General features: G+C 46.9%; 1 protein-coding gene across 3 annotated transcripts in view; it reads right to left on the minus strand.

Annotated features, from left to right (window-relative positions):
- Cad (carbamoyl-phosphate synthetase 2, aspartate transcarbamylase, and dihydroorotase) overlaps positions 1-18,538 on the minus strand; it is a 28,179-nt gene extending 9,641 nt beyond the window's left edge. For 2 of the 3 annotated variants that reach the window (XM_090337287.1, XM_090337286.1), the window contains exons 1-19: positions 18,349-18,538; positions 17,992-18,131; positions 13,982-14,111; positions 10,985-11,127; positions 10,687-10,828; positions 10,355-10,526; positions 10,003-10,188; positions 9,708-9,820; positions 9,272-9,417; positions 8,864-8,995; positions 8,499-8,732; positions 8,154-8,375; positions 7,795-7,983; positions 7,432-7,556; positions 7,142-7,272; positions 2,829-2,941; positions 977-1,221; positions 538-784; positions 153-251 (exon numbers count right to left, since the gene is read on the minus strand). In XM_090337287.1, coding sequence (XP_090193413.1) covers positions 153-251; positions 538-784; positions 977-1,221; positions 2,829-2,941; positions 7,142-7,272; positions 7,432-7,556; positions 7,795-7,983; positions 8,154-8,375; positions 8,499-8,732; positions 8,864-8,995; positions 9,272-9,417; positions 9,708-9,820; positions 10,003-10,188; positions 10,355-10,526; positions 10,687-10,828; positions 10,985-11,127; positions 13,982-14,111; positions 17,992-18,131; positions 18,349-18,430 — 2,991 coding nt within the window. In that variant the 5' untranslated portion in view covers positions 18,431-18,538. Of the gene's footprint in view, positions 1-152; positions 252-537; positions 817-966; positions 1,222-2,828; positions 2,942-7,141; positions 7,273-7,431; positions 7,557-7,794; positions 7,984-8,153; positions 8,376-8,498; positions 8,733-8,863; positions 8,996-9,271; positions 9,418-9,707; positions 9,821-10,002; positions 10,189-10,354; positions 10,527-10,686; positions 10,829-10,984; positions 11,128-13,981; positions 14,112-17,991; positions 18,132-18,348 lie in introns of all 3 variants that reach the window. The other variant, XM_090337288.1, reaches the window with a different exon arrangement.
- Positions 18,539-18,664: the final 126 nt, after the last annotated feature.

Below are 18,664 nucleotides of genomic sequence, written 5' to 3' on the forward strand. Positions count from 1 at the left end.
TTCAGTGCAGGGAAGGAATAAATAGTGGCAACAAAAGGGGCCAGGGAGCTGAGCCTTCTTCCTGTGCACTGCTTCCCTCATCCCCACCAAGTGTCAAAGAATCTTGGATTACTGGCAGGTTACCCAGGTACTGGCAGCCCTATCTTTCTCACCTCAAAAGAAATCTCATCAAAGTAGAGTCGGTCACACATGTCATAGTCAGTGCTGACGGTCTCCGGGTTATAGTTCACCATGATCGTCTTATACCCCATCTGCCATGGAGGGGAATGCAGTAGCAATTAGAAGGAAGAACACGAAGAAAGGAAGCTCAAGTCCCCCTGCAGAGTGCGGCCACCTCAGCTTCCCATGGAATAGCTGTACAGCTCATCTGCCTTGGGGGAATGCAGGCAAAGTGCTGGGGAGGAGACTCGGATACTATGTGGGGCCCAAGAAAGGCCCAGACGCAAATGGACAGAGCCAAAAGGATAGGCACTTGCCAGAGCTGAACAGAACAGCAGAGAAACTGGTGGTGAAACTGGGAAAGATGGACTCGCAGACCTTTCGCAGCTGCTGGATGCAGCCTACAGCACACCAATCGAACTCAACGCTGGAGCCAATACGGTAGACACCAGAGCCAAGAACCAGGACATGCGGTGTTTGGAAGGTGAGGTCATGTGTGGTGCCCCTGTACGTCAGGTACAGGTAATTTGTCTGGGCGGGCCACTCAGCTGCAACTGTGTCAATCTGCTTCACTGCCGGGCAGATTCCCAGTTCCTGCCGTAGCTTGCGAACAGCCAGCTCTGTGCTGAAGGAGAAGAAAGGTAAGAAATACAGGCTCTCGGAATAGGGTGAGGAAAGTAGAGGGTGAGATCTCAGGAGTTAAGAAAGGAAAATATCTTGGGGATGAAACCTATAACTTTCCCACTAATGGCCTTTCTGGCACAAAGGCTCCCAGCCCCACACTTCTTGGCCCGAGGCCCTCACCACCATTTCTGACCTCAGAACTGCAAGGGCAATCTGCTTGTCTGAGAAGCCAAGGCACTTGGCCTGGTACAGCAGGTCAGGGGGCAGAGGCTGTCCTCGGTGTTGTTCCAGCAGCTGGGCGTGAGCCACGATGCATTTCATTCGGTGCAGGAACCAGCAGTCGATTCGGGTGAGCTCATAAAGGCGCTCAATCGAGTAACCAGCGCGTAGAGCGGCAGCTACCACAAAGATCCTTTTATCTGTTGGTGTCTCCAACTCCTAAAAGGGAAAGTGCAGATGAAAGCAGGGCTGTGGGGTGTTAGGAGAGGTCCCGCCGTGAAAAAAAACAGTCCCAGCCAGCAGGTGTCATCCAGGTACTCAGAGGCTGAGGTGGCTCACTTGAGGCTACAGTTTGGGAAATATTCCCATCCCAAATGTAGATGACAGATAAGACGACATGCAGATAGAATTCCAAACTACTGTTATATGAGCACCTCTAGAAGTGTTAAGAGTGTGACTCGGTGGCATTGTGTCAAGTAAGTAAAACTGTATACAAGGCCAGGAGTTTGGCGTAGCAGTGGAGTGCTTGCCTAGCATGCACAAAGCCCTATGTTTGATTTCTTGGTTGCCACATACACAGAAAAAGCCAGAAGTGGTGCTGTGGCTCAAGTGGTAGAGCATTAGCCTTGAGAAAGCTCAAGGACAGTATCCAGGCCCTGAATTCAAGACCACAGGACTGGGCGGGGGGAGGGAGGGAGAGAAAAGAAAAACTATACTGTGGCTCAAATTCTAACTACCAACCTGGATACTAACCCCAACTACCTCTAACTGGCTGTGGATTATCAACAGTGTCTACAATCTACTACTTGTTTTCCTCATCTGTAAAAAGTCTAAGCAGGGTATGTTAGCTCACGTCTGTAATCCTAGCTACTCAGGAGGCTGAGATCTGAGGACCACGGTTCAAAGCCAGCACAGGCACTAAAGTCCATGAGACTCTTATCTCCAATTAACCACTAGAATACTAGAAGTTGCACTGTGGCTCAAGGGGTAGGGTGGTAGCCTTAGCCTTGAGCTGAAGAGCTCAGGGACAGCACCCAGGCCTAGAATTCAAGCCCCATGAACAACAAAAATAAATAAATTAAAAAAAAAAACAACAAGTCTAATCTGGAAGGTGGCTCATGCCTGTTTTCTTAGCTACTCAGGAGGTCTCAGATCTGAGACTCTTTATCTCCATTAACAGATGGAAAGTAGAGTTGTGACTCAAGCGGTAAAGCAAAAAAAGCAAAAGGAAGCTCAAGGACGATACCTACTTAGGCTATGAGTTCAAGTCTCAGGATCCACCCATAGCCCCACCCTGCCAAAAGAAAAATAGTCTAATGGTAAATGAAATGACACCTCAAAATGCTTAGTAAAGTAAGAACTTAAGGTTATATGGCTCAAATGACAGAGCACTTGCCTAGCATTTTTTTGGGGTTTGTGTGTGTGTGTGGGGGGGGGTTATGGGGCTTGAACTTGGCCTGGGCGCTGTCCCTTAGCTCTTCAGCTCAAGGCTACCGCCCTTGAGCCAAGCCTCATTTACTTTTCTAGAGGTTAAGTGGGGATAAGAATCTCAGGTTCCTTTGTGCCCGAGCTGGCTTTGAACCTTGATCCTCAGATCGGTAGGTAGGATTACAGGCATGAATCATGGCATTGCCTAGCAATTTTTTAAGTGATATAAAGCCCAATAAAGAAAGAAACAAAAAATCTTAGTGAAATGATAACAATGCAAATATCCAATGATGACTGCTGCCAGTTTGTCAACAAGCTCATTGTCTAGGGCAGAGCAGCAGAGTTCGGTGTTAAGGGTGCTACTGGGAGGGGTGCTGCTAGGAAAGGGGGTTGCTTACCACATCGCTAACTGGCTTCACTGTGTGATCAAAGCCTACACAGTTCTCATCCACCATGCGCAGGGCCTTCTGGAAGGCCTCCTCAAATGAACGCCCGATGCCCATGACTTCACCTGGAGGAACAGGATGGAAGGGTGGAGGGTGAGGGCCTGCCTGCCCAGTCACATGTTTATGCAAGCTTCTAGGAAGCTAAGCATCAATGCAAGCCCCATGGCAATCGACTCATGGCATTTCATATCTACCCATAGTTCTTTTCCCACTTTCACAAGAGTATGCTGAGTGAATATGAAAAATTAGTATGTCTAGCCAGGCGTGGTGGCTCATGCCTGTAATCCTAGTTGCTCAGGAGGGCTAAGATCTGAGGATCATGGTTCAAAGCCAGCCCGGGCAATAAAGAACAAAGAACCCAAAACTTTTTTTTTTTTTGCCAGTCCTGGGCTTAAGCTCAGGGCCTGAGCACTGTCCTTGGATTTTTCTCAAGGCTAGCTTGAGCCTCAGCACCACTTCTGGCTTTTTCTAAGTAAGTGGTACCAAGGAATTGAACCCGGGTCTTCATGCATGCTAGGCAAGCACTCTACCACTAGGCCAAACTCCCAGCCAGAACCTGAAACTTTTATCTCCAATTAACCATTAGAAAATGGGAAGTGGGGCTGAGGGCTCAAGGGGTTGGACGGTAGCCTTGAGTTTAAGAGCTCAGGGACAGCACCCAAGCCCAGAGTTCAAGCCCCATGACTCAAAAAAAGAAAAATTAGTATGTCTAAACTGGATGTGTGGATACTGGATACTGAGACTTGTTAAGTTTATCACAGAGGCTCTAAATACTGATGGCTATCCAGTTACTTGGCTTGCTTTATTCAGACCATGATGATACCATCTGGAATCTGTTTTACCTTTTTTTTTTGGCCCAGTCTCAGGACTTGAACTCAGGGTCTGAGCACTGTCCTTGGGCTTTCTCGAGGCTAGAGCTCTACCACTTGAGTCACAACACAACTTACGGCTTTTTCTATGTATGTGGTACCGAGGAATTGAACCCAGGTCTTCGTGCATGTTAGGCAAGCACTCTACCACTAGGCCAAACTCCCGGCCCTCATCTTTTACATGGCTGAAAACTTAGGGTAAGAAGATAATCCTAGCTACTTAGGAAGCTGCAATCTAAGGATCTAAGGATCACGGTTCAAAGCCAACCCAGGCACTAAAAAAGTCCATGAGACCTTATCTCCAATTAATCACCAGAAAACCAGAAAGTGGTGCTGTGGTTCAAGGGGTTAGGGGTAGGGATTGGGTGGTAGCCTTGAACTGAAGAACTCAGGGACACCACCCAGGCCCAGAGTTCAAGTCTAACAATAAATATATAAATAAGATAATCCTACTATCTTCGAATTCATCCAGAACCAAATACTTTTTTTTGGTGTTGGTGCTGGACTTGAGCTCTTTTCTACTTAAGGATAGTGCTCTACCTCTTGAGCTACAGCACCACTTCTGGCTTTCTGGTGGTTAACTGAAGGTAAGAGTTTCAGACATTTTTTTGCTCCAAGCTGGCTTTGAACCATGATCCTCAGATTTCAACCTTCTAAGTAGCTAGGATTCTAGGCATGGGCAACTAGTACATGGCACAGCTACATTTTTTGTTGTTGTTGCTGTTTTGTCGGTCATGGGGTGGCTTAGACTTGGCCTGGGCACTTTCCCTGAGCTCTTCAGCTCAAGGTTATAGCCCTGCCCCTTGAGCCTCAGTGCCACTTCCAGTTTTCTAGTGGTTAATTAGAGATACTAGTCTCAGGGACTTTAGTGCCCAGGCTGGCTTTGAACCTTGATCCTCAGATCTCAGCCTCCTGAGTAGCTAGGATTACAGGTATGAGCCACCATGCACAGCCACAACTACTGTTTGTTTGTTTGTTTTTTGCCAGTCATGGGCTTGAGCTCAGGGCCTGAGCACTGTCCTTAGGCTTTCTCAAAGCTAGAGCTTTACCACTTGAGCCACAGCACCACTTTTGGCTTTTTCTATATATGTGGAACAGAGGAATCAAACCCAGTCTTGATGCATGCTAGGCAAGCACTCTACCACTAGGTTCCTGGCCCGCACAACTACATTTTAAACAATTTAATCCAATTAGGAATGACAAAGATTATAGGTGATTATTTCTAAACCTTTCCAGGGTTGAGTGTCAGTGACTCAAGCCTGTGATCTTAGCTATTCAAGAGGCTGAGACCTGAAGCATTGTGCAGTTCAAAGCCTGCCAGGGCAAAAAAATCTGTGAGATTCCATCTCAACTAACCACAATAAAAAAAATGCCAAACTATAGGGTTGGCTCAGTATAGTGCTAGCCATGAGCAAGAAAACCTAGACCCTAAGACTAGCACAGAAAAACAAGAAAAACAACCACCCAGAAATCCTTTTTGCTAGGGTTCACTTTTTTTTTAGATAGAGTGTCAAACTAGCTCAAGCTGACTTCAAATTTATGATCAACCTGTCTCAATCTCTTCAGGGCTGAGGTTACAGGTGTGGCCAACATGCCCAGCTCATATATTTTATGCAAGTGAAGTAAATTTTAAAATGCTATCAAAGAATATCATGTTCTAAGAATATTGGAATAGATGTAAAACATCTAAATGCCTCAGCAAGGGAACAATCTTTTGATTGACCTATTTTCAATCCACTTCTTTTAGCCATAATTTAATTATGGCTTCATTCCCATGTTTATTATAATTTTCATATAACAGAAATCCATCTCCAGAAGGAACAACTTGGCAGCCTTGAGGATTTCTAAAAATTCAGAAATAATAACTGAGCTCAAACTTATTTGTTCAAAGACCACTACTGTTCTAAATGGAGATTAAGAACACCACAAAAACTGCTCTCATCTACTAGGATGGTAGCACTTTATGGAGAACATTTACATACTCAAGTTGATAGGAATGTTTCAGGAGTCATTCTAAATCTAGTAAGGGACACCACGAAGAAGAATGTCAACTCAAGTCCAACCTGTACCACCACTGCGTGTGTAGCAGGGAACTGTTACACCCTCTGTGACCACTGACAAAGTTCTCATTAAAATAGACACTCCTGACATCTGATCTTAATGTTACATTTTAAAAAAAAAATGTTTCGGGCCAGGAGTTTGGCCCAGTGGTAGAGTGTTTGCCTAGCATGCACGAAGACCTGGGTTCAATTCCTTGGTATCACATACATAGAAAACCCCAAAGTGGTGCTGTGGCTCAAGTGGTAGAACGCTAGCCTTGAAGAAAAAGCCCAAGGACACTGCTAAGGTCCTGAGTTCAAGCCCCAGGACAGCAAAACAAAACAAACAAATGAACAAAAACATTTCATTTCGGGGCCGGGAGTTTGGCCTAGTGGTTAAAGTGCTTGCCTACCATGCACGAAGACCCAGGTTCGATTCCATGGTACCACATACATAGAAAAAAGCCGGAAGTGGTGCTGAGGCTCAAGTGGTAGAGCTCTAGCCTTGAGAAAGTCCAAAGACAGTGCTCAGGCCCTGAGCTCAAGCCCAGGACTGGCAAAAAAAAAAAAAAAAGCATTTCATTTAGTGATGGAGGCATTTTGTACCAGAGGAGTAGCTAGGCTAAGGAATGGCTGTCACCATGATGACATGGATTTAGAGGGGTTCAGAGGAAAACAACAGCAATGATTCCCCCGAAACTTAAATGGATATTTAGAAAGTGAATCAATGTTACTGATATTGAACACCTCATGATGAGGCTGCGGGTGGCTCATCAAACTGGTCTCAGAGATTATATAATGACCAAAGAGCATACCGCTAGGAACCAGGTCCAGTGTTCAGTTCCTGCCTTAGTCCATTACTTGTTTGTGAGCCTCAGTCAAGTCACTTCCTCCTGGGGGCCCCTTAGTTTACTCATGTTTTTGTTAAATAAGAGATGAAGCCAGGCCTAGGGGGCTTACACTTGTAATACTAGCTACTCAGAAGTCTGAGATCTGAGGATCACAGTTCAAAGCTGGCCCAGGCAGAGTTCAAGCCCCAGGACTGGTAAGAAAGAGGAGAGGGAGAAGGAGAGAGAGAGGGAGAAAGAGAGAGGGGGGGGGGGGGGAGGGAGGGAGAGGGAGAAGGAGGAAGAGGGGGAGAGGGAAAGAGAGTGGTGGAGATAGCCTGATGCTTGCAAATCACTTCAGATATTGTATTTCAGCAGAGTTCCAGATGACTTTGTCCCAGTCCTCATAAGGATGACTATATTAGGTGACATGTTCCTATTAGCTCTGAAAACCCTTGTTTCTAAGCCACACCAGGGAGCTATGACTGTAGACTGGGGGCCCAGGGGCTAACTTAGAGTAAGCTGCTCACCAACACTCTTCATGCAGCTCCCGATCTTGGTACTGACACGCAGGAACTTGCTGAGGTCCCAGCGAGGAATCTTTACCACACAGTAATCCAGGCTGGGTTCAAAGGCTGCTGTTCCCCCAGTAACAGAGTTTCTTGAGTTCAGAACAGGGAGGGAGACACAAACGGTGAGCTTTCAGAGAGCTCTCTGTATTCCCACAAACCCAGATCAATGTCCTTTCCCCAGTTCTGGTCCCACAATTTTTTTATTCTGTTCCCTACCCCTTTAACATTAGATTTCCCCAACTTTGTACCTGAGCTCAGGCAGGGGAATGCCCAAAGCTAGCTTGGCGGCCACATAGGCTAATGGATAGCCTGTGGCCTTACTGGCCAGGGCAGAGCTTCGAGAGAGCCTGGCATTCACTTCAATGATGTAATACTGTAAAGAGGAAGAACAGAGTCACTGGGTACCCGCCTTATAAGTTACTGTGTAGGAGAGATCTTAAAAGGAGGAAAAGGAAGAGCTTCTCATAGGAAAGAAGTGCAAAACAGCCCTCCCCAAAGCCCCATTCTACCAGGCTTCCGCTCTAGGGTCTGCAGAGCCAAAAGACCTCTTGAGGCCTGAAGATTATAGAAGGCAGAGGAGGTAACAACTGCAGTATTAGTTCTAGCATTACCTGCTCAGACTCTGGGTTCAATGCATACTGTACATTGCACTCTCCAACAATTCCCAGGTGCTGGGTCACTTTGATGGCTGTCCGGCGCAGGAGCTGGTACTCTCTGTCATTCAGTGTCTGGCTTGGAGCCACTACTATGGATTCACCAGTGTGGATACCCAGTGGGTCCAAGTTCTCCATATTACATACCTAAGAAGGGTGATCACAAAGGTCACTGCCACAGGATGTGAGGACAGGCTGCATCTCAAGGTCTTGCTCTACTGGGTCTGAGGGACACCGAATCCTCAAAGGGCTCCACCCTGGCCTCTGAATTTCTAAAACGCTCAGACTGCCTGAATCACCTATCCCCCATCACTCACCGTCACACAGTTGCCATAGGCGTCTCTCACCACCTCATACTCGATCTCCTTCCAGCCCTTCAAGGACTTGTCTATAAGCACCTGGCTGGTATGGGCAAAAGCAGGGGCCACAAGAGCCGAGAGCTCCTCCTTGGTGGAGGCAAAGCCAGAGCCTAGACCGCCCAAGGCAAAGGCTGCACGCACCAGCACAGGGTAGCCTAGTCGCTCAGCAGCGGCCTGGGCCTGCAGTTAGTAGAAGACATAAACCAACAGGTCATTTCCTCCTTCCCATAGTGTCTGGACTCATAGTAAACAACAAAGAAAGACAATGACGCCATTCTACCTCCACCCAACCACCACACAAACCTGTTCAAGAGAATTTGCTGCCTCACTGGGGGCCACATGCTCGCCAATCTCTGCCATCCTGGCAGCAAAGGCACGTCGATCTTCAGTTAGCTCGATGGTCTCCACAGGTGTGCCCAACACACGGACCCCATACCGGGCTAGCACCCCAGCCTTGGTTAACTCTACACCACAGTTCAGGGCTGTCTGGCCTCCAAAAGTCAATAGCACACCATCTGGACGTTCATTACGTATCACCTGAGGCAGGAGAGGCAGAAGAGAAAAGTCCTAAGTATTAAGATCTTCGGTGTAAAGTAGATCAGAGCAGACTAAAATTCTAGTATAGCCACGGAAATACCCTGTTCACAGAGTATACACCTCAGTCATACCTGTGTTACATAGTGAGCTGTTATAGGAAGGAAATAGACCTTGTCAGCCAAACCCTGAGAGGTCTGCACTGTGGCAATGTTGGGGTTGATCAGCAATGTCTGGATGTTCTCCTCTTTCAGGGCCTTAATTGCCTGAGAGAATAAGAATGGTCTATCAGCCTTCAGTGTGGAAGCAAGATCACGGTCTTAGGCCAACATCCCTCCTCCCTCTTTCCCAATGTTTTCTCAGCCCTTAATAACTTCTTTTTTTCACTTCCTCATCTATATCCCCAAATCGCTAGTCCATTTTCTCCCTGCACTCACTCCTTAGTCATCCTCAAGATTATCCATTTGCGGGGAGGGGAAGGCAATGAGAGAAAGAGGGAGGGTGGTGAAACGTCTAGAAAGGCAGCAAAAGCCATGCTTAACCTGAGAGCCTGAGTAGTCAAATTCTCCAGCTTGGCCAATGGAGAGACCTCCAGAGCCTAGGATCAGAACCTTTCGTGGTGGTGGAAGCCCAGAGCCAGGGGTGGGGAGCTCAGGGGGACAGAGGCGCTCAGTCAGCCGCTCTTGGACTGTGGAGGCAATGAACGACATGGAATATCAGAGCTAAGTAGGACTGAGGAGGTCATCTGGATTTGTCCAGAGAAAATCATGCAAGTAATGAATGACAGAAAGAGGATAAGAACCCTGAACTCATGACTCTGGAGTTCCTGTTGGTATAAGCAGGGTAAACTATCTGTGCTCACTCTCCCCATAACCTCCCAAACACTGGAGTTTCCAGGGCATGTCCATCTTATGACAGACCCATCTTACAGCCAGCCCCATTCTTAGGTTCATAAACCTGTTCTACTCAAGGGTTTACCTGTCTTGCCTCTAGGGTTCCCAGCTGCAGTCTCTCTCACGGTTTCCAGAAAGATATCAAAAAGCAGTTCCATATCTGAAGGTCCAGCTCGATGCTCTGGGTGAAACTGGACACTGTTGAAGACATCGGAGGACAAAACCCATCCTTGTCACTATTAGTATGCCACCAGCAGCAGAGCTGGGACTAGGATAGAAACTATCCTAATGGAATGGACTCAGGTTTACTGCTGTGCCTCACTTTCCCATCTTCAAGGCCCTGGGGTATCAAAGACACCTGAAGCATGGCCCAGGCTCACCTGAAGAAGGGTAGGCTGTCATGTACAATGCCTTCATTAGAGCCATCATTAGCATTGGTGAACAGAGGCGTCCAGCCTGCTGGCAGTGAGTCTGTTTCCACAGCAAATCCATGGTTCTGGGATGTCAGAAAGCAGCGCCCAGAGCCCACCAGCAAACAAGGCTGGTTATGGCCTCGGTTTCCGTATCTGGAGATAGAAGAAAACGGAATCATAGGCTGTTTTCATGGTCAATACCTTATCGTATCAAATCTAGGTCTTGCTCTCATTTCCACACCAACACCTTCCAACTACTGTCATCTGCTCCCTCTTCCCGCATGTCCCAAGTAGCGGCCACGTCTTCCACAAGTCTCACCTCATCTTGTAAGTCTTGGCCCCAATGGCCAAGGCCAATAGCTGGTGTCCCAGGCAGATCCCAAAGACAGGTCGGGGATTAGGCTCAGACAAGACACGGCTCAGAGCGGACACCACACTGGGATAGGATGCAGGATCACCAGGGCCATTACTTAGGAAGAGGCCATCATACTCTAGAGTGGGCAGAAGAGATGACATCAAAAACAATAAAAGATAAACCCACACCCTGACTATAAGCAGGAAGTCCTGGTTTCCACCTCATAACAACTTTTAGTAACTGGCCTAAGAAACAAATCTTGCCCCTGCGGTCTGAGGCAGGTCCCAGCTACTCACCCTGGCTGTTTAATGTGTGGTCCCAGGGCACCACAGTGACCTGAGCCCCACGCTGGCACAGACATCGGATCTGATTATACTTGAGGCCACAGTCCAAAGCAAGGATGCGAGGGGTACCCCCTGCATTGAATACCCGTGGATTCTAAGGAATAAAGGGCTAACAGTTGGCAGGTGTAAGCTATGCCCACATCACCTCCCACCTTCAAGGTACTGATTCATCCCCAAGTCTTTATCTAGTTGTCAGCAGAAAATAACTGCTGTGTTTTATTAATTGTAAAACTCTATTCTCCCTCTGTACCTTAATGGAGACTTCTGGCACCAGGGGTCGAGCATTGGGGTCCAAGAATGGCAGGGCTGAAGGTTCTGTCTCGTTCTGGACCAGCTTCCCCAGTAGAGACCCTTGTTCTCTCAACTTCTTAGTCAGCTCCCGAGTGTCCACTCCTACCAAGACAGCACAGCCTCCGTGGTCACACTCCACCAACTCAGTCATCAGTGAGGTTATATTACCGGAGTACAGTCACAGAGCCAGAGGCACTTCATTCCAGAGCCCTGTAGGCCTCATGGCTCTTGTACAAGCACTGGAATATTGGGCTGTCCAGGTGTAGGGCACCATCATCATTGCTAAAAATATTACATTTGATTTGAACCATAACTCCACATCAAACCAATCATTAAAAAAAAAAGGGGGGGGTCAGGAGAATGGCTAGTGGCAGAGTGCTTGCCTAGCATGTACAAAGACCCGAGTTTGTTTCCTTGGTACCATATACACAGAAAAAGCCAGAAATGGTGTTGTGGCTCAAGCAGTAGAATGATAGTCTTGAGGAATGCCGGAGGACAGTGCTCACAGGCCGAGTTCAGTCCAAACTCCAGGACTGGCAAAAAAAAAAAAAAAAAAAAAAAAAAAGACATGCTAAGAGGCTGCTGGGAAGGTGGCTTAGTGGTAGAGTGCTTGCCTAGCATGTGTGAAGCCCTGGGTTTAATTCCTCAGTACTACTAATTAATCACAGAAAAAGCTGGAAATGGCCCTGTGGTTCAAGTGGTTGAGTGCTAGCCTTGAGCAAAAGAAACAGAGAGACAGTGCCCAGGCCCTGAGTACAAACTCCAGAATTAGCAAAAAACATGCTAGCCAGGTGTAATCCTAGCTACTCAGGAGGCTGAGATCTGAGGATCACAGTTCAAAATCATCCTAAGTACAAAAGGACCTGAGACACTTATCTCCAAATTAACCTCTAGAAAATGGGAAGTAGGGCTTGGCTCAAGGGTAGGGCAGTAGCCTAGAGCTGAAGAGCTCAGGGACAGCCCCCAGGCCGGATTCAAGCCCCATGACCCACAAACAAAACAAAACACATGCTAACTATAACACAACCAGAAGCTGAGGAAGTTTTCAACACTGCCTGTACCTAAGGAATTAATTTTTTTCTTTAAGAAAACATTAAGTAGTTGTAGGAAGGGGTGACAACTCTGTAAGTTAGGTTATGAATACAATGCTTCTTGGTCAGTGTCATCCCTTCCTGTGTTCTCTCCTATTTTCTCCAGTCCAGTCACTACCCTCAAGTTACAAAGTTCATTTTTTACATAATGAATTAATGCTGTTGTTGTTTTTAATGTGTGTGCATATATACCAGACTAGGACTCGAACTTGGAGCAGTACAGGCTCACTTGGCTTTTTTTGTTATTGTTGTTAATCACAATTGGAGCTCTACTACTTGAGCTGTATCTCCAGTTCAGCTTTTTCCTGGTTAAGTGAGAATGGAGTCTGGGAGGTTCTTCTGCCTAGGCTGGCTTCAAACTTCCATCCTCTAGGTTTCAGCATCTTGAGTAGCTAGAATGTACAGCTGCAAGCTACCTACACCCAGCTAAGGAATTTATTTATTTATTTATTTATCTATCTAGCCAGTCCTGGGGCTTGAATTCAGAGCCTGGGCACTGTCCCTGAGCTTCTTTTGCTCAAGGCTAGCATTCCACCAGTAGAGTCACAGTGCCACTTCTTAATTTTTTTTCCTTTTTTTTTTATTGTCGGGATAATGTATAGAGGGGTTACAGTTACATTCATCAGGTAGTAGGTGCATTACTTCTCACACATTGATACCCCTTACTTCTGGCTTTTTCTGTTTATGTAGTCCTGAGGAATCGAACCCAGGGCTTCACACATGCTAGGCAGGTATTCTACCATTAAGCCATATTCCCAGCCCAGGAATTTTTTTTTTTTTTTTAAAGTTTGACAATGGGTCTGGTGCTGGTGGTTCACATAATCCTAGCTGCTCAGGAGGCTGCGATTATAGGACTATGATTGAAGCCAGCCTACAAAGGATAGTCCATATGACTCTTATCTCCGTTTAACCACCCAGGGTTCATGTGGCAGAACCATAGTTTTTGAGCAAAAAAAAAAGCTCAGGACAACATTCAGGTCCTGAGTTCAAACCCCAGAACAGACACTTGCAGACAGGCAGACAGACAGGGAGGTGGAGGCAGGCGGGCATACATGCAGGCACACACACATGCACGCACACACACGCGTGCACACACACACACACACACACACACAGTATGATTATATAATAGGAATTGGTGATGTGACTCAAGTGGTAGGCAGCATACCAGCTGTAAGGAAAAAAGTTGAGTAATACTCCCTAAGTCCAAGCCCCAGTACCAATCTTTTTTTTTTTTTTTTTGCTAGTCCTGGGCTTGAGCTCAAGACCTAAGCACTGTCCTTGGACTTTCTCAAGGCTAGAGCTCTACCACTTGAGCCTCAGCACCACTTCTGGCTTTTTTCTATGTATGTGGTACCGAGGAATCAAACCTGGGTCTTCGTACACGCTAGGCAAGCACTCTACCACTAGGCCAAACTCCCAGCCCCAGGTAACTCTTTTATACAACTACATAACAACAACTAGGCTGGAGGTATGGCTCAGTTGGTAGAGTGTCAGCCATGAACAAGCAAACACGAGATCTTAAATACAAACCTTGATTTCACATCTTCTTTCTTTCTGCCAGTCTTGGGGGTTGATTTCAGGGCCTAGTCACTATAACTGACCTTCTTTTGCTTCAGGCTAGCACTCTACCACTACAGCCATAGTGCTACTTCCAGCTTTTCTGTGTATTTGGTACCGAGGAATCGAACCCAGGACTTCATGCATGCTGGGCAAGCACTCTACCACTGAGCCACATTCCCAGCCCTGATTTAACACTTTCTATCACAAGTTAGACTCAGGTTCCAACAGATTTTAGAAACCCTTTGAACTCATTCCACCTAGGAACACTGTGCTGTCTGTCACCCAGATGCTTGTCACCATACCTTGCAGGCCAGGGATACCATGCTGCTGCAGCCACTCATGCAGGGTACATGAGGCACTCCAATGGCTGGGCGTGGGGCAGCACTCTCCCACCACCAGTCCTGCCACATGGATCCCCGAGGATTCAAACCACTACAGATAGAAGGAAGAGATTGTGAGAAGCCCAGGGCCTTTTCCCCATTGTCAGGCCATAGACTCTTTGCTTAGCCACAATGAATACACCAAGCACTTTGTACTTCTGCACATAGTTCCCTTATTAACTGTGCTCTGTGCACATCCATAGGACCTGAATAATAACTGAAAATGACTATTTGTTTTCCTTTCCTTAATCCAAAATTGAGATAGTGAATCCCCTTTTCTGCACTCTCAGAATGTCTCCTTCTAAGAGCTCATCTACATCTTATTTCCACTTCTATTTACTTTGGATTATGACTATGTATTTGTACCTGTCACAAAACTGAAATCTCCAGCCGCCAGTGGCTCACACTTGCAATCCTGCTATTTAGGAGGCTGAAATCTGAGGATCACAGTTCAAAGCCAGCCGAGGCACAAAAGTTTGTGACACTCTTAGCTCCAATTAGCCACGAGAACTGGAAGTGGTGCTGTGGCTCAATGTGGTAGAGTATTAGTTTTGAGTTGAAGAGCTCAGGGACAGTGCCCAGGCCAGAGTTCAAGCCCCACAACCAACCAAAAACAAAAAAAGAAATCCTTGAGAGAAAAGTCACTGATACATGGTGCCAGTGAACATTTATTGAATGTTTTTAGGTACAAGCACTGTAATAGATGTTGAAGAAAAGGCACTGACCAAGAAGAGGTAAGTTTCTAATGTAGGGAGCCAGAAATGAACAAGATAATAAACAAGATATTAATTGCACTATATAAAAAGAAACAGTAAGGAAAGGCACCGAACACATGACTGAAATACAGTTTGGGGTATAATGCTAGACAGTGATTACATTATTTTCCTGCTTTATATTTGGGATTATAATTTTCTTTTTTTTCTTGGCCAGTCCTGGGACTTGAACTCAGGGCCTGAGTATTGTCCTTGGGCTTTCTCAAGGGTAGAGCTCTACCCCTTGAGCCATAGCACCACTTATAGCTTTTTCTATGTATGTGGTACCGAGGAATCAAACCTGAGTCTTCATGCATGCTAGGCAAGCACTCTACCACTAGGCCACACTCCTGGGATTATAATTTTTTGGGAGAATATATATATATATATATATATTTATTTTTTGCCAGTACTGGGGTTTGAACTCAGGGTCTGGGCACTGTCCTTGGTCACTTTTTGCTGAAGACTGACACTCTTCCACTTAGGCCACAGCACTTTCTTCTGTGTATGTGGTTCTGGAGAATCAAACCCAACATCTTCGTGCATGCTACTACCAGGCCATGCTCCGGGCCCCGGGATTATAATTTTTAAGAAGGTAACAGCTGGGCACCAGTGGCTCATATCTAAAATCCTAAAGAGGAGTATGAGATCTAAAGATCTCAAGAGTTAGCCCAGGGAAGACAAAGATGAAATTCTTTATCTCCAATGAACCAGTAAAAAGCTGGAAGTTGAGGCATGGCTCAAGTGATAAGAGCACCAGCTATGAGTAAAGAAGCCCTGAGTTCAGTACTGATCAGAACAGACAACAAACTTGTTATCCAAAAGTCAAACATTAAATAAGCAAGAAGGAAAATAGGCAGTTTATGGGGAAAAGATTATTGTACTTGGCCAGGAGTTTGGCCTAGTGGTAGAGTGCTTGCCTAACATGAACAAAGACTTGGGTTCAATTATTCGGAACCACAAATAGAAAAGTTGGAAATGGTGCTGTAGTTCAAGTGGTAGAGTACTAGCCTTGAGGAAAGCCCAAGGACAGTGCTCAGGCCCTGAGTTCAAGCCCCAGCACTGGCACAAAAAAAAAGACTAATGAACTTAAATTACATTAAAAGCCGTGGCATACCAGGCCTTGGAGGCTCACATCTCCAGTCCTAGCCTATCCAGGAAGCTGAGATCTGAGGATCACAGTTTGAAGTCAGCCCAGACAGAAAAATCCAGGAGCTGAAGGGGTTAGAGATAACATCCAGGCCCAGAAATAGGCCTGGGTGATGTCCTTGAGCTCTTTAGCACAAGGCTACAGCCCTACCCCTGGGCTAGGGCATTGTCTCTGAGCTCTTTAGCTCAAGGCTACCACCCTACCCCTTGAGCCATAGCCCTACTTCTCCTTTTCTAATGATTAATTGGAGATAAGAATCTCACTCTTTAGTGCCCGCTAGGATTACAGGCTTGAGCCACAGAGCTCAGCTGGTGGAATATTATTCTTGAGCCAAAGAAGTTGAGGGACAGGCCATGAATTCAAGCCCCAGCACTAGCCTCCCCCCCCCCAAAAAAAGCCTAGACATGGCAGTTCATGTACATAACCCCAGCACTGAACTTGAGACATGACATACTGGTATTTGAGACCAGGCTGACTGCATAGACTTGGCACCAAAAAATAAAAATAAAAAGAAGTTACATTTAGTCATTCAGTTCAATGGACAAGATGAGTATCAAGAATCTGGAGGAGTTTGGCAGAACCTCCTCAGGGCAGGTGGAGTACACGTACAGCAAATGAGCTACAGAAGCACCAGGGTTGATCTAGTGGCTCTAGGGAGCCTTACTTAGTCTGCTCCTAGAGGGTCTCAAGGCAGTTTTACAAAGTAAATTCTGCCACTGACATCAGCTGACAAAGCTAAGGACTGATACCTTAATCCAACATACCAGATAAGTGAGTTATAAAGTAGAATGCTGAAAAACTGGTGATAAAGATACTTTCCAAGAAAAACAAATTAGTGTCCTTAATCCAGACATCCCTTTTCCTAGTGCCAGGGTGATAGGGAAGGCAAATGAATAACTACAGACTATAACTATGGACACCAGTGGGCCTTACCTATATTCCTAACTATATTATATTCCTAACTACTTAGGAGGCTGAGATCTGAGGATCCAGGCAGGTCAAAGCCAACCCAAGCAGGTATTGTATAAAAATCCAATTAATCGGTGGCGCATGTCTGTAATCCTAGCTACTCAGGAAGCTGAGATCTGAGGATTGTGGTTCAAAGCCAGCCTGGGCAGGAAAGTCAGTGAGACTCATCTCAAGTTAACCACCAGAAAACCAGAAGTGACACTGTGGCTCAAGTGGTAGAGGACAGCATTGAACTGAAGAGCTCAGGGACAGCACCCAGGCCCAGAGTTCAAATCCCATGACGGACCAAAAGGAAAAAAAAAAATCCAATTAACTAACAAAAAGCCATAAGCAAAGGTGTGGGTCATGTAAGACAGCTCCAGCTTTGAGTGGAAAAGATAATCAAGAACTCAAGTTCAAGCCCCAATAGCCACACACACACACACACACATACACAAAGAGAAAATAATTACAAGCTTGCTTAAGAACTAAAGTCTGATATCAGAGCAAAGCAATTTTTGAAAAATACTGAAACTGGGCGATGGTGACTTCTATTACCAACTACTGCTATATGTTGACTTTTTCACTTCAACTCTCAGAGTATCACTTAGTTCCCAAACTCCACAGAAAGATGGAGAAACTCAGTGCTGGAAAAAGCTGAGTTTTCTAATCTAGAGGGAACAACACTACTAAAGAGCAAGAAATTAGATACAACAGTATTAGGAATCTGAACGACAATAACCATTGTCACTGGTCATAGGTAAATTGGCACCTAGTTGTCAAGCAGAAGAACACTCAGGTTTGGCTTCAAGGCCCTCCATGCCCACTGAAGGTTCTTAATCTCATTACTTCTGATTTACTTCGGGCCATGGTTCCCTCAAACTTTTCAATCTTTTCTTTGCTCCAGGCCTTCTCCATGAGAGCACTCCACTGTGGCCTCGGCAGGAGCCTCTAACTACAGTCTGAGTACAGTCGTCTGAGTACTCCTGACGTGAGTATCTTACGGTCTCTCCAGGATGCCCTACACCTACCGTAGGCTACAGGTGTGAAAGGAAGGCAGAGAAAACACTGGGTGTGGCTACCTTGCTGAGCCCGAACTCGTCCACTTCATCTGGGGGGACGCCGTAGTTGCCGATCAATGGGTATGTCAGCACTAGGATCTGTGCTTTGTAGGAAGGGTCAGTGAGGGCTTCGGGGTAGCCGACCATGCCGGTCTGGAACACTGCAGAAGGAGGCAGGGCTGGGCTCGGCAAGGACACTTCAGAACCGTGCCCCACGCCGAATACACCCCAGCAGAGCCTGCCTCGGAGGTGAGGGGTGAAAGGAGCTGAGGCCGGGGTGATCACGCATGGGGAGAAGGGCTGTGCAGGTGGGGTCTGGGTAGGGTAGGGTGGGTGGAGCGGGGGTTTGAGGTGGGCAGCCCGCCCGGGCTCGCTTACCCACTTCCCCAGCAGCCGACACAGCAGCCCCGAAGGGCTTGCCTCGCAGCACCGACCCGTCCTCCAACACCAGCGTGGCCATGAGGACGGAGCTGAGGCCCAGGCGAGCACCGAGATGTGGAAGGCGCGGCGAGTCCCACTGGAACCACTCGAGAACGGCGCGCCGGAGTCGGTCCACGTGGCCGGCGGCGAGGGGCGCTGGAGAGGAGGCGGGCACAGCAGGCAGGAGTCCCGAGCGCGCACCGCGACCGCGCTATTGCGGCGGCGCGGGGAGTCGGCAGCGTGAGGGGCGTGGCCTGGCGCGTAAGGGGCGTGG

Source organism: Megascapheus bottae, chromosome 7 (genome assembly GCF_031878675.1).
Source record: "Megascapheus bottae isolate mThoBot1 chromosome 7, mThoBot2.hap1, whole genome shotgun sequence".
In the NCBI taxonomy this organism is placed as follows: Eukaryota; Metazoa; Chordata; class Mammalia; order Rodentia; family Geomyidae; genus Megascapheus; species Megascapheus bottae.